Source organism: Nestor notabilis, unplaced genomic scaffold (assembly GCF_000696875.1).
Source record: "Nestor notabilis isolate BGI_N333 unplaced genomic scaffold, ASM69687v1 scaffold18356, whole genome shotgun sequence".
Lineage (NCBI taxonomy): Eukaryota > Metazoa > Chordata > Aves > Psittaciformes > Psittacidae > Nestor > Nestor notabilis.
The window spans coordinates 1-13,343 of record NW_009932605.1 but is presented as its reverse complement, the minus strand read 5'-3'; the positions used below and the strand labels follow the sequence as shown (position 1 = coordinate 13,343).

The 13,343-nt window shown below is 36.3% G+C and overlaps 1 protein-coding gene across 1 annotated transcript in view; it reads right to left on the bottom strand.

Moving 5' to 3' along the window:
- SMCHD1 (structural maintenance of chromosomes flexible hinge domain containing 1) overlaps positions 1 to 12,820 on the bottom strand; it is a gene marked incomplete at its 5' end in the record, with an annotated part of 29,645 nt that extends 16,825 nt beyond the window's left edge. Inside the window, 8 exons of the mRNA XM_010016488.1 lie at positions 393 to 454; positions 877 to 992; positions 4,683 to 4,840; positions 6,923 to 7,002; positions 9,330 to 9,455; positions 10,730 to 10,897; positions 11,561 to 11,679; positions 12,732 to 12,820. Coding sequence (XP_010014790.1) covers positions 393 to 454; positions 877 to 992; positions 4,683 to 4,840; positions 6,923 to 7,002; positions 9,330 to 9,455; positions 10,730 to 10,897; positions 11,561 to 11,679; positions 12,732 to 12,820 — 918 coding nt within the window. The remainder of the gene's footprint in view (positions 1 to 392; positions 455 to 876; positions 993 to 4,682; positions 4,841 to 6,922; positions 7,003 to 9,329; positions 9,456 to 10,729; positions 10,898 to 11,560; positions 11,680 to 12,731) is intronic.
- Between the last annotated feature and the right edge of the window lie 523 nt (positions 12,821 to 13,343).

Sequence of the window (13,343 nt, the reverse complement as noted above, 5' to 3'; positions counted from 1 at the left end):
GCATTAACACCCAGCTACAGAAGATATTAAATCAGGATTAAGTCCACTTTGTCTAACCTGCAATTCTACAGCAGTTGAATGTAACATGGAAAAGGAATGCTACTAGACAAGTGACAAGTAGATTATGTAGTCTCTCCATTGCGTGCATTTCTCATTATGTATTCTAATATATTAGACTCTTCTCTGAGATTAAACAAATGTCAAATGTATTTAGGGAAGAACTCAATCCTCATGTTCAATGCATCTTGCTAGTATCTGTTAACATTTTGTAGGACTGTATCATACTAATTCTGTAATGATTTATTATCAAAACTTAAAGCTCGTTTCTATTTCAAACTATGAATTTTGTACAGTAAGTTGCATAAAAAATTATAAAATGAATGCTGCTATACCTGAAGTAGAAGAAGCCATCTTCCTTGTCATCCTTCACTTTACTACAGCTAAATACTGTAACCTGAAAAGATGAAAAAATATTTAATGCCATATACTGAAAGTTAAAGTACTTTAAGTCTTAATGATTTGCAGTACTGATAGCATACAGTAATTAAATCAGATCACCTATAATTTACGTGTTAGTTTCATATTCTTAATTCTTGGACTCTTCTTTGCAAGATTCATGGTGTCAACTTTTAATAGTCTCCCTGTTACTAATTAGCTTCTGCAGAGTGCATTTTTGTCCTTACTATAGCTTTGACATTTGACCAGTCTGACAACTTGTATCTGGACACATAAACAAATATGACCTATATGTAATACTTGTTATTTAAAATCTAGAACAATATACTGATGTAAATTAAACAAAGGGAAGTTTCTATTATTAGTTTGTCCTATGCTGGCATTTTCATAGCCATTTTGAAAATGCATTTAATCACTTACATCAATTGGCATCCTAGTTCCAATGCTCTGTGCCTCCCACATTTTCATAGAAATTCGTGCTGGATTAATATTTTTAATAATGTTGTCATCTTCAGAAAGAACACTAACCATAAAATCTGTAGAATGAAACCCAACATTTTCAAAATTATTTTTGATCAGAATTAAAAAGATCAAAGTCCATGGATTTCTGTTGTCTCCCTCATACCTGAAGGAAAAACACACAAAACTCGCATTCCAAACAGAACACAAGCAACAAAAAATTAAAAAACAGATATGGAAAACCTTCTCTCTCTAGCCCTGTAATTAGACCAGGTAACTACCTACCCTTAGAAAAGAAACCACTTACTTTATCCAATGAGTGCTTTAAAAAACCCTCAGATTTCAAGTCTACTTTTCCCGGATTATCATTCTCACCAAAATAGCAAGCCAGGCTTCTTGCTTTCAGGAAAGAACAATCATTAGCTAGTTAAGTAGTTGACTGCTTCCTTCAGACAGGAAATCTGTATCTCCCTCTTCCTTCACAAGTGCTTTAGTCATTGAACTAACTGGCTAGCAAGCTGCAGTAGCTGTAACAACACGACTACTATTTTCCCCATCCATTACCCACATTGTAATAAAAAGAGGGACTCAGGCCATGAGTCTGAAGCTAAGTTTGGCTACTTTTTACAGACTACTATCACGTATTTAAATCTAATAGAAGTAGGATACAGAGGCACATTTCACTTCTCCATTTGCTGTTGACTGGTTCTGCTGTCAAAAAACTTACCGTTTTATACACCAATCTGAAAAATATAGCTTTTCCTATATACTCCATAAGAAGTTTAGTGGTCTGAAGGAAATGGAATCCAAACTAGAATAATGCTCCCCTTCTAGCTGAATATGTGAACTAAGCACTTTGACACAATGGTTACAGGTGGATTTCATGCATGTAACTGAAGCCGCACTGCTCATGCAGAACTGAATTTTGCATTTTAAGGAAGGACTGTGCTTTGCTGTGAATGGAAAAATTCAGGCATGACTTCCGCCAAGATTACACTGCCTGTCCTCAGGTGTACCTGAGTTCACCAGTAAATCCAATAATAAGGATGTTAATTAAATATGAGGATGTTTATAAGTAATTTAATATCTAATTTTATATAAAAATTCAGTGTCATATATATTATGTTATCTCCTGAAGAAGCTGTTTAATTCTACTCCTCTCAAAACACAGTATACACTATATTTTATAAAGATCTATTTCACTGGGAGGTTGGAGCTAGATGATCTTTACAGGTCCCTTCCAACTCAAACCACTGTGTGATTCTACGGTTCTCTAGTATGCCTCATCTAGGCAAAACTAAAATAACTTGCGAGTTTAGTCAAGCTGATAACATTGTATGGAGTACTTTGAAGAACAAAAGCCTTTTCCCATAAAAACGTTGGCTCATCAAGTTAAGACAGCACAATTTTTATCTTTGAATATAAACTTCTGTTGGTCAAGAAACAAGCCCCCAAACCACAGACCTTGTGTTTGTGGGAGATACTTGGATTCTCAACTCCAAGTAGTACAAGGAGTTTTTGTTCTGAATTTTGAACAGATGTTGTAGTTATTTCATACACGCTTGGGATACATCAAAAAGTTTTGGGTAAAGGAGATTTTCTGATCTTGTCATCTTTGAGGCATGTTTATCATCTGGGACTCCAGAAATATTTACAAAGGAGTACAGAGAACAGGTGAGAAAAATTCAGGTGCCTGCACTGCAGTCAAACTGTGAAACAGCAACACAACTGAAAACACTCCTTAGATAAACAATTTTTTTTTGTTTTAAGTCCACCTAAGCAAGGGAAAGACTGAAGTATAGGAAGGAGGTGGCCTGTAACAGGTTACTAAAAGAGCCTTTGGAACCAAGTTCACTTATCAAAAGAAGTGTGGCCAGCAGGTCGAGGGAGGCAATTCTTACTCCTACTCCACTCACACGAGACCCCCTCCCCCACCTGCAATACTGTGCCCAGCTCAGGGGCCCCCAACACAAGACAGACATTGACCTGTTAGAACAAGTCTAGAGAAGGGCTATGAGAATGATGATAGGGCTGGAGCACCTCACCTGTGAAGACAGGCTGAGAAGATTGGGATTGTTCAGCCTAGAGAAGACAAGGCTCTGGGGAGATCTTAGAGCAGCTTCCAGCACTTAAAGGGGGCCTATGAGAAAGCTGTAGAGGGACTTTTTACAAGGGCCTGTAGTGATAGGACAATGGGCAATGTCAACCTAGTCTAGTGGAAGGTGTCCCTGCCCACAGCAGGGGATTGGAACTGGATGATCTTTAACGTCTCTTTCAACCCAAATCATTCGATGATTCTAGGAACTTGCCAAAAGCTCTCTAAGAAACCAAGTACTCCGCATCAGCAGGATCACTCACATTCACACAGTTGTCAACTCCTTCAAAGACATTTGCAAGGCACCAATTTCCTGTACAAAAGCCATGTAGTTCCCAACCTGCTCCAATTTCTACATTTATCTACGTACTGACTTAATTATATTCTTTATATTCCTTCCAGTAACTGCCCAGTACTGAAAACGCATACACTGATCGAAAGTTTCCCTAAGCCCCCTGAAACTTTCTGGAAACTGCATCAGTTTGCCACCTTAACTTATTCCTTACAAATAAAGGCCAAATTAAATAGCACTAGCATTTCAATTAGTAACTTAGCAATTCCATGTGTAAATTAATTTATAATTCTTAAGTGAATACCATCCAGTATAGGAAATTTGTTAGCATTCAGGTCATCAAATAGGTCTAGAAGTTCTTTTAGTTATTTTAAATTTCACTAAATTGTTACTGAAGTTTGGGTTTTTTTGCCTACCTTAAGGAAGTATTATCTTTTAAGTGACAGAATCTACATGCTTTATACTTCACTTATTTAGACAGGACTTCAGTTTTCTGAAGAATGTCATTGTATCATGGTTTCAGAGTGCAAACCGCGTTATTGCAAATTAAACAGGAAAATTTCCTAGAAGAAAATTGTGTGCTTCATTGGCATTCATTGGCAAATTCAAGAACCATATTGTAAAGACTATTTATTTCCTGAATTAACACAATTAGTTAGCACAAGTCTCTTATTCATGCCAAAGTTTCCTTATATGAAAAAGGCAGAGATTTCAAATTCTCTTCTGCTTTTCACAAAAGACATCTCCTCACGGTCATAACTTGTTGCTCTTTATCTGCTTTCTTTATTGTGAATACTACTGGGATAGAAAACATGACACATTTTTTTCTTTAATGACTCAGCAGCCTTAGTTAGAAAGTGAAGATCATCCTTTTGTGAGAACATACAGCAAGAGAGAATGGTATTTTGTACTGTTCCCAGCTTACTTCTGATCACTTTTTGGTTCCTCTTGGCTCACAGTTCACTTGTAATTTCATAGCTACCTCTCCTGTCATTATTCCACAGAAAACGAGGCAAGGAAAAACATGAATGAACTAGCTCAGATCATCATTTTGGAAGACCAAAAAATCAGAATCAGCAATTTGGATTACACTAAGGACAGAGAATATATTCTGTAGCTTTACCATTAATAGACAAATAAAGCCACTGACTTGGAACAAATAAGTAAGAGGTAATTTGAAATGCTTTCCAAATATGATGTATATATCTTTTTCTCCGAGTGTTACAGAGGCATCTCAGACACAGCTGTTACAAAGAACTGAGACAAAACAGACTGAAAAAAAAAGTAAGAAAATACATGAGGAGAATCATCGAAATAGGTTTTCAAAGGTTTACGAAGCTCTTGCATGATTGCTTTCTACCAAAGTATCCTTATACTTACCAGGGAAGGTACCACCTGCTTGAAAAGAAGCATTTTTGTCATATTTAACATTCAAGCAGACAGGCTTCTCAGGATCAGGCAGCACATTTAATGTGATTATAGGACAATCTAATGTGGTCTTGTTGTATATGGCTTTAAGCTGTAAAGTGTGCTCTCCTCTGAAATATACAGAAATCATAAAAACTGTTATAAAATACCTCTTCTGAAAGGACAATTTTTAACAGACTTCAAGTCTGAACCATGTACATGAAAGCATGATAAATAAATATCTAAAAGTTATTAGTAGTAAAGGGAAGAAAAAAATGGAAGTGTTAATGTAAAGTTAGACAAGTAAAATCCTAAGTTTAAGATATTAGCTTATTAAATTTAATTCTGCTTTAATATTTCATTAGCTTGATCTAGTAACTACAGCTTTAAGTTGCAGAAGACAGTAAAGTGGAAAGCAAGCACAGCTAATTAAAATGCTGCCTGAGGAGCATTCTGCTTTGTCAATTTCCAAACAGTGAATCTGCACTTACAACTCACATCTGGCAAAGTGTATTGCAAGTATTAAGTGATTTCACTACAGAACAACTCATTTTCTTTACTGTATTAAAAACTTGAAATTTAAGATTTTAAACAGAACTGTGAACATAGCGTTTCACTGCAGAGCGGCTGTACTCCCCAGTTTTGGTTATGCTTTTGATTAAAAGCAATGAATCTGCCAGCCATCAGAAGAGGGAACTTTTATCACTCTGTCCCAAACTGAATTATTACTTCAATACTCTGATTAAAAATAAACATGGGTTATTAGGGCTACATCACCAGGTAGTTACTAGGTCTATATAAGGTCTATCTGCTTGAGCGAGCCCAGAGGAGGCCACAAAGATGCTACGAGGGCTGGAGCACCTCTCCTGCGAACACAGGCTGAGAGAGTTGGGCTTGTTCAGCCCAGAGAAAAGAAGGCTCCAGGGAGACCTTAAAGCAGCTTCCAGTGCCTGAAGGGGCTGACAAGAAAACTGGAGAGGGGCTTTTGACAAGGGCATGGAGTGACAGAACAAGGGGTAATGGCTTTAAACTGACAGAGGGTAGATTTAGATTAAATATTAGGAAAAGAATTCTTCACTCTGAGGGTCATGAGACACTGGCACAGGTTGCCCAGAGAAGCTGTGGCTGCCCCATCCCTGGCAGTGTTCAAGGCCAGGTTGGACGGGGCTTTGAGCAACCTGGTCTAGGGGAAAGTGTCCCTGCCCATGGCAGGGGGTTGGAACTAGATGATCTTAAGGTCCCTTCCAGTTCAAACCATTTTATGATGCTATGCTATAAATAGTATGATGTTACCACTGAGCACACCTGTTTCTCCAGTAGTACATTGACTGCTAATATTCACCATCCTCCTATGAAGATGGGGTATTATGAATACACTAAGCACCATCAATAGCATTTCAAATAAACTTTCTTCCAAATAGAACTAGCATTATGGGTCGAATCCTGCAGATATGAATGCAAAAATACCAACTGCCATGAAATGCTTCAGAAGTTTAAGAACAAGCACTTATTGCTAGCTTCTAAGCTACCTAAAGCCAACCTAAGAAAAGCTCAGGGATACAGGGAGTGGATGGCAAAACCATGAACATGAAGAGGATATAGAAATAATGAATTCTTAAAGTGAGATGGGACATGAAAGGGGAGCCAGGGTAACTGACATGAAGCAGGAGCCACAGGACAGACATTTGCAGGCAATGAGACTTCATCAGTTTTATTGCAAATAAGAAAAAATAAATATATTAAAAACTCTTTCGGACACTTTACCTAATCCTTTAAAACAATGGCTAGGATCCAGAGAAGTGGGGTTTCAACACTCCTAAAATGTGTTCCTACTTTGAAAGTACAGCGACTGGATCTGGTCACCCAAAGTCTGCACATTTCACATATTTTAAGCAGTTTATGACACCATCTACACTAGATACAGGCTGACAATTATAAGCTGTATTGCACTATGACCAGAAAAAACAGGATTTGGAAAATTAGAACAGCAGCTTCTCACATGACCAAAAGAAGCAGCTATTTAATTTATTTAGTTAAATACTTAATTTCTTACATCTCACTATCTGGCCTTCCACCAGCATATAAATAATAAATGTTTGACCTTAGCTCTAAACTAATGCAGGTAGGTACTTCGTGAAATGCACACCTTAAAAACATCTAGCAAGCAACATTCCAGCATTCGATTTTTTTTCCATGTAGTTTTCACTACTTACCTAGGTGCATGAATACAAATAACTCCCAGGTTAGCCCTACCAGTTTCATCTGTTTTATGGTGCTGGTTTGAAGAAACAATCTGTCAAAAAAAATTTTTATTCTTTCAATGACACAGAAGTAGTATCAAGTCTTAGAACAAAATGTATACCTCATTTCCCTGCATACCGCTTTCATTTGAGCAATATCTTCTTTGTATTATTGCAATTAGGGGAAGATACACTGTTATGAGTACGATATTAAGAGGTTTCAGAATTCTCCCTGTCCATTTTTGAACTAGGATATTTTTGTTCATTAATATGTAGCTTTTAAGTTTGGAAGACAGCAAAGGAAGCCATGGACATATTCTGAGTTCTTCTGTAAAAAATTCCTCTCTAATGAGGGGCATCAACTTTTTCATTGATGATATAACTCAAAAATGTGGTGCAAATGTCTGCCATTTTCTGAACAGTGTCTGGCATTAAATTGCTTTCCCTTTGCTATTTCAGCACACAGTAAGTGTCTAGTGACCACTTACGCAAAAACAGTGGTTTTGGAATATTTGAAGTAGGCAATTTTCTTCCAAATTATTTTCTTTTCCAAACCTCATGTCAGTAAGTTACAAGAATGAAACTATTTTAGGAAAGAAAATAAAAATTTGAAAGTTGATTCATAATGGATCAGCTATGGGAGCATAAATTTACTATCTCACTAGAAAACAGCAATGGCAAAAACTATGTGCTTAATGGTTCAAATGGAAGGCAGCATTGTAAAGATACACTAAGAAGGTTGCCAGAAAGTTCACACACTCTTTTGAAGAGTATATTCAACTCAATACAGTAAGTCTATAATTGAAATTACTGTACATTACACAATGGAAAGTTTAAATTTTTACAGAAACCTGTGCTTTGTGCATTTCCACTACTGAGCTGTTTTACTGAACATAAAGGTTCAGAGGGTTTCTCCTCAGCCATGTTCATCTAGTTTTGGACCTGTAAGCTAGAGAATGGAGTATATGAAATGCATGCTGCAACCACAGAAGGCTTAGGAGACTTAGAGAAGGGGATGTGAAGCATACACAGACAGATTATCTGAGAATTTCAGTTCCCAGAAGATTTTCATTTCCTTTGGGAGACTGTGCATGCAACCTATTCGAATTGGTAAGGCAAGACAGTTCTCTAAAGAGCTCTCAAGATCAGCATGAATTTTGATCTGATGTCTGCTCAGCAAATACGCAGTTGGTTGTCCTAAAGTATGAAAGTAACTCTTAGAAATTATACCGGCACTAAGTTCTAAGACATGCTGCTGGTCTTCCCTGGAGGAAGGCATAACAGTTGAAAAGACACAGCATGCCACCACATGTCTTTGATCGGGCAGAACTACCACTCAGTATTACTGTCAAGGTTGGATGTTTGCTCAAGAACAACCTAACAAAAAGCCCCAAGAAGCTGCAGTTGCCATCATAAAGGCAGTAGTTGGGGCAAACAAACAAAAAGGCAATAAAAATAAGTAATAGTAGCACAGTTAAAACTGGGGAAATTGATTGGGAGATTATGGCAGTGCTTGAGGCGTGAGCAAAAGAAAGTTCTTAGCTGCTGTGTGTTGCAAGGGAACAGAGAGACACAAACGCATGGCAAGTAGGAACAAAAAGGGAACAAGACCAAACCTACATGAAAAAATGGCATGTCCAGAGGTGGATGAATATATTCTTGATAATGTACCACGCAATATAAGAATCTCTGCATGAACAGTTAGGAACATTTTACAGTTTGACTATTTTTTTTCAAGAACAAGAACAAGAATTTTAATGAATGAAGTATTCTGTTGAATTCCTTTCTTTGTACAGACCAATGTGCAGACCATCTGACACTCACATCTCACTCATGGAAAGGTCAATAACCACTTAAATTTGGGTTAGATTTGCACCCTCACTGTTTTAATTTGGTTCATACTGCCAACGCTTTTCATGGGACAATCAAGTAGGGATCAAACCTGCTGACTAGCTTTATATACAGACCACAAGTCATACATTCAGGAACCACAATCAAAGAACCACCAGACAAAAAAGATTTGTTGGCCAGTTTGGGCCACATCATCATGATTGTTAATCAGTATATTACCTCGGACAAAATGGGAGATAGGATGGGGTTGTGTGCATGCAGAATTTTGAAAAAGGTTCAGTAGAATGTATACTAATTACACTTGGACATCATACTTTAGTTATATTTGTGATTGTTATAATGAAAGGGAGCTGTCCTGGGAACTGTTTACATTACTCATTGACACTACTATTATATGGGATTAATTATTCTTTTGTGCCTTTACAATATTCTAATCACTTTTCAAAAAAATTTCTTGAAAATGAAGATAATGTAGACATGAAAACAAAAATGTGTTAAACAAACCTCAGATAATAAGCTCTATGCTTACCTTTATGTTGTTGCCCTTTATAAGGCTGATTTTGACATTAGGTTCAGGAGTTGGATTTCCCCACTGATCACACAGCTGAACAATAAGGGGCTTCTGCAATTCTCTACCATTAATCACTGCAACAGGCTGAAGGAAATACAAATACATTATACTATTCTGTTCTAGGTACATCACACATTCATGGCAGGTCAGGAATCCCGGGAGCAATAGGGTGCACGTTTTCCATACTATTTGTCTTTTACAACAGTCAGACCATAACAGAACTGTAAAACTCCAGGAATGTATTTTTAGAGTTTTCCCATTTACATTCTCTTGTCATTATAAAATGCACTAGTTGAATTGAACTGCATGCGACTAAAAGGAAAGACATGCTTCAAAAAAGACTTAGCAGTTTCCTTGTTGTAGAAAGAGCAAATGACCCAAAACTTTTATCTTCTGACATACCTTCACAGCTTTCTAGAGAGCAAAAGTAGTTACGTTACTCCCTGAACCTTTTGTTTCACTTTTCTTCTTCAGTAAGTTCTTTCTCCATTTTCCCAACATGCCAATCTTTATTCCTATTCTCTACTTAAGAGATCCAGTTTTCTTTTACCTGCTTCCACTCTCCTATTTTGCATTCAGCTGCAACTCCAGCACTATCATTTGAATATCCAAAGTAAACATTGAAAACCAAAACAAAAGCTGAGCAAATAAATGGGATGGCAACAAAAAGCTCTGTACCAAGAAGTACTGTACTTCCTTTGCACTTTCTGACTTTAAATACTTAAACTTAAGTAAAAAAAACTTAAGTAAATTTGGGAGTGACTTCCTACATCCTAAACATCAAAAAACCCCACTAACAGAGAAAGGGGAGTTGGGCTGTCAACTATTAATACCATTAAGGACAGTATAAGGACAAGGGGACATGGGTGCTAGGATCCAACCCACAGTAAAATTGCTGCACCAAAGAAAACTACATAATCTGTACAAGGGCAAGTGGGACAGAATAAACAATAAGAGATATTAAGGAATACAGTGCTGTAAGTACGTGAGAGTTAGATTACTGCAAAATAAGTTTACATTTCAAAATCAATGTTGTTAGCTATTATATGAATAGAATATATGATATAATGTAGTCAGCTATTGTATGAAAAATGTTTCACACCTACAGTCCATTTAAAACACATCTATATAATTAGATTGCAAAATACATAATTTTGCTTGTGTTACGTAGTCCTGTATTGAAGAAAAAACTGTCTCTAGAGCTATCATATTCTGACAATTTTTAGAAGTATCAATACTAAGATATCACGGTTTTCCACTTTGCATTTTGTGCTCTAGAAAGCTCTGGAAATAAAAGACCTGCTAGGTAGTGACCTTGTTGTTTTGTTTTTTTCCCAAACCAAAATTGTTCAACTTACCTTTTCTAACTCTGGCCATCCCACAAACTGCACCTTAGCAGGGGATCCTGCAGTTAAGTTTAGTCTGAGAAAGTCAGAAAATTCACGCCAAGCGAAGCACAATTCTTTGCTTCCAAGTAAACAAGGTTTAAACCGAATACCTTGTATTTTCATTGTTAGAGTATTTTCCTATCAAGAAATAAGAAGATTTTATCAAGAACAGTTAAAGGGAAGTATAATTTGTTCATTTTTTCAATATAGTATTTTAATATTTATGCTTGCTAGTTTTACTGTGAGACGGTAGACTAAAAATTAAACTACAAGTTCTATTGCTTTTGTTAGATTTAAATCTCTAAGAAATGTCAAACTCAAGCACTTCTCAGGAACCCGTTTTTCAATGTACAAGAGTTACGCACAACTTAGCTATATCAACATATTTTAAAAGGTATAGTATGCATTTTAAATTAAACTGTGACAGATAGTACCACTAGTCTGTTCTAGAAGGTTCTTCAAAAGATCATGAAATCAACTGTACCACCATAGACACAGAAGACTAAAAATAAGTTAGAAGAAAAGACGTAGAACACTGCACTAGAAACTCAAACGCAAAGTGAATTGCCCCCCATACTCTATAGTTGTAGCAGTGATAAGTTTTTCAACAGACGCTGCTGTATTCCATAGAACAGGATTATATGATTTTAATGCTTTAATTCTCTGTCTTCTCACAGCCTACCAACTAGTGTTCAATTTGACCACTTTTCCACAGTTTCGGTTTAATTATGTGTGACAGAATTGCGACAATTACCACACAAAGATCACACAGAAATAAACTACATGACATCTTATAAATACCTGCCAAATTATTTTCAAATTTGATTTATCAAGTCCAGGTGCAGAAACGCCTAGGGAATTCACACATGCAGATGTTGCTGACTGAACCTGATTTCCATACTGATCTGTAAGCATTACCTCTGTTAAAAAAAATTATGATTAAAATGATTATTAAGATGATTAGCCGAGCAGCTCTTTTAATAAAACATTATACATGTGGAATATAACGTACACAACATACAATTCAGAGAAAATTTACATGAGTATCACTGAATTACAGAGTGGCTGAGCTTGAAGGGACCTCTGGAGGTCATCTGCCCAACTTCCCTGCTCAAGCAGGTCCAACTAGAGCTGGTTGCCCCGGATCATGTCCAGACAACTTCTGAGTATCTCCGAGGATGGAGGCTCTGCAATCTCTGAGTGCAACAATGCTCAGTCACCCTCCCAGTGAAAAAGTATTTACTTATGTTTGGAGGAAATCTCCTGTGTTTCAGGTTGTGCTCGCTGCCTCTTTTCCTGTCAGAGAACACCACCAGGAAGAGGCTCCATTGTCTTTACATCATACCTCTTTTCAGGTATTTATATATGTTGGTAAGATTTCCCCTATCTTGTGGGTATCAAAAGGATATATATAATACAGTCATATCACATATTTGTGCTTCCCACATTTTTTTTAGCTATATTTTGCTATAAAAAGAAAAAAAAAAATCTTAAAATGAAAAGCTGTTTCAACCTGTTAGTTTGTCCATTATGAGCTTCTCTCTGTTCACACACAAGCTTTTCATGTCCCAGAACATTGTAAAAATTTTATATTTCTTACTATGCTATGCAGAACTGCATAGAGAAACTGAAGATGAGAAGACTTATCCCTGACATACTTTCAAGTTAAAGTTAACCTTAAAATGTTTCACTTTGAATTTTGTGCCTTCAAAATAGTCTGAATGCTGTTATGTTCTGTAGGATTTCGTAATACATGAACTAAACAAAAAATTATGAACTCCAGAATGATAAAAATTATAAAATGGCAATTAGAGAAGTCTCATCATCCTTCCATGAACGAGAATGTAAACCTGTTTTTAATACAAAAATAGTTGAAGATAATTCACTCTTGATGACATCTATATACATAAGAGGCTAACAAACTGCAAAGAAATGGATCTTACATGAAACTGAGGAATATGCAAATACTCACCGATTTCACTTTGTAGTTCCTCACCCATCTGCAGAGTGTTTGGTCCTTTTAATTTACATTTAATGTGTTTGGGTTCATCAGGAAGTGGTCTAAGTCATCACATGAAAATTGACTTAAAATCATTCCATGAACATAATTACTTAAATAATAATATACAACTGTCTAAATAGTAAAATACATCTATTACTGTAAAATCAATTAAAATATCAACATTAATCCTGAAGTGCAAAAGGTATCAGCCTCCATTGCTACAAAAATATTTGCTAACTTCTTAAGGACCTGATTACAAGTAACATAGCTTAAGATTTTTAGTGATACAGTTTCACCTTATAAGCAAAACAAAACAAGAGCACATTACAAAAATTATGGAGAAGATGAACCATTAAAAAAAGAAAACTCAGATTTGCATTTTTCTCTTTTACTATGATAAGCAGAAGTCGTCAGCCTAAATTATGTCTCTTAAAAAATATCTTCTGGGGTGCTTTTAAACAATCCCAGCCTTTTCTTTCCTTAACAAAGGTCAACATATGTTACGCGCTGGCTTCCCAAACATCTGAGACTTATCTGACATCTGTAAGTTATTTAAGTTACAGAATCATAGAATGGTTTGGG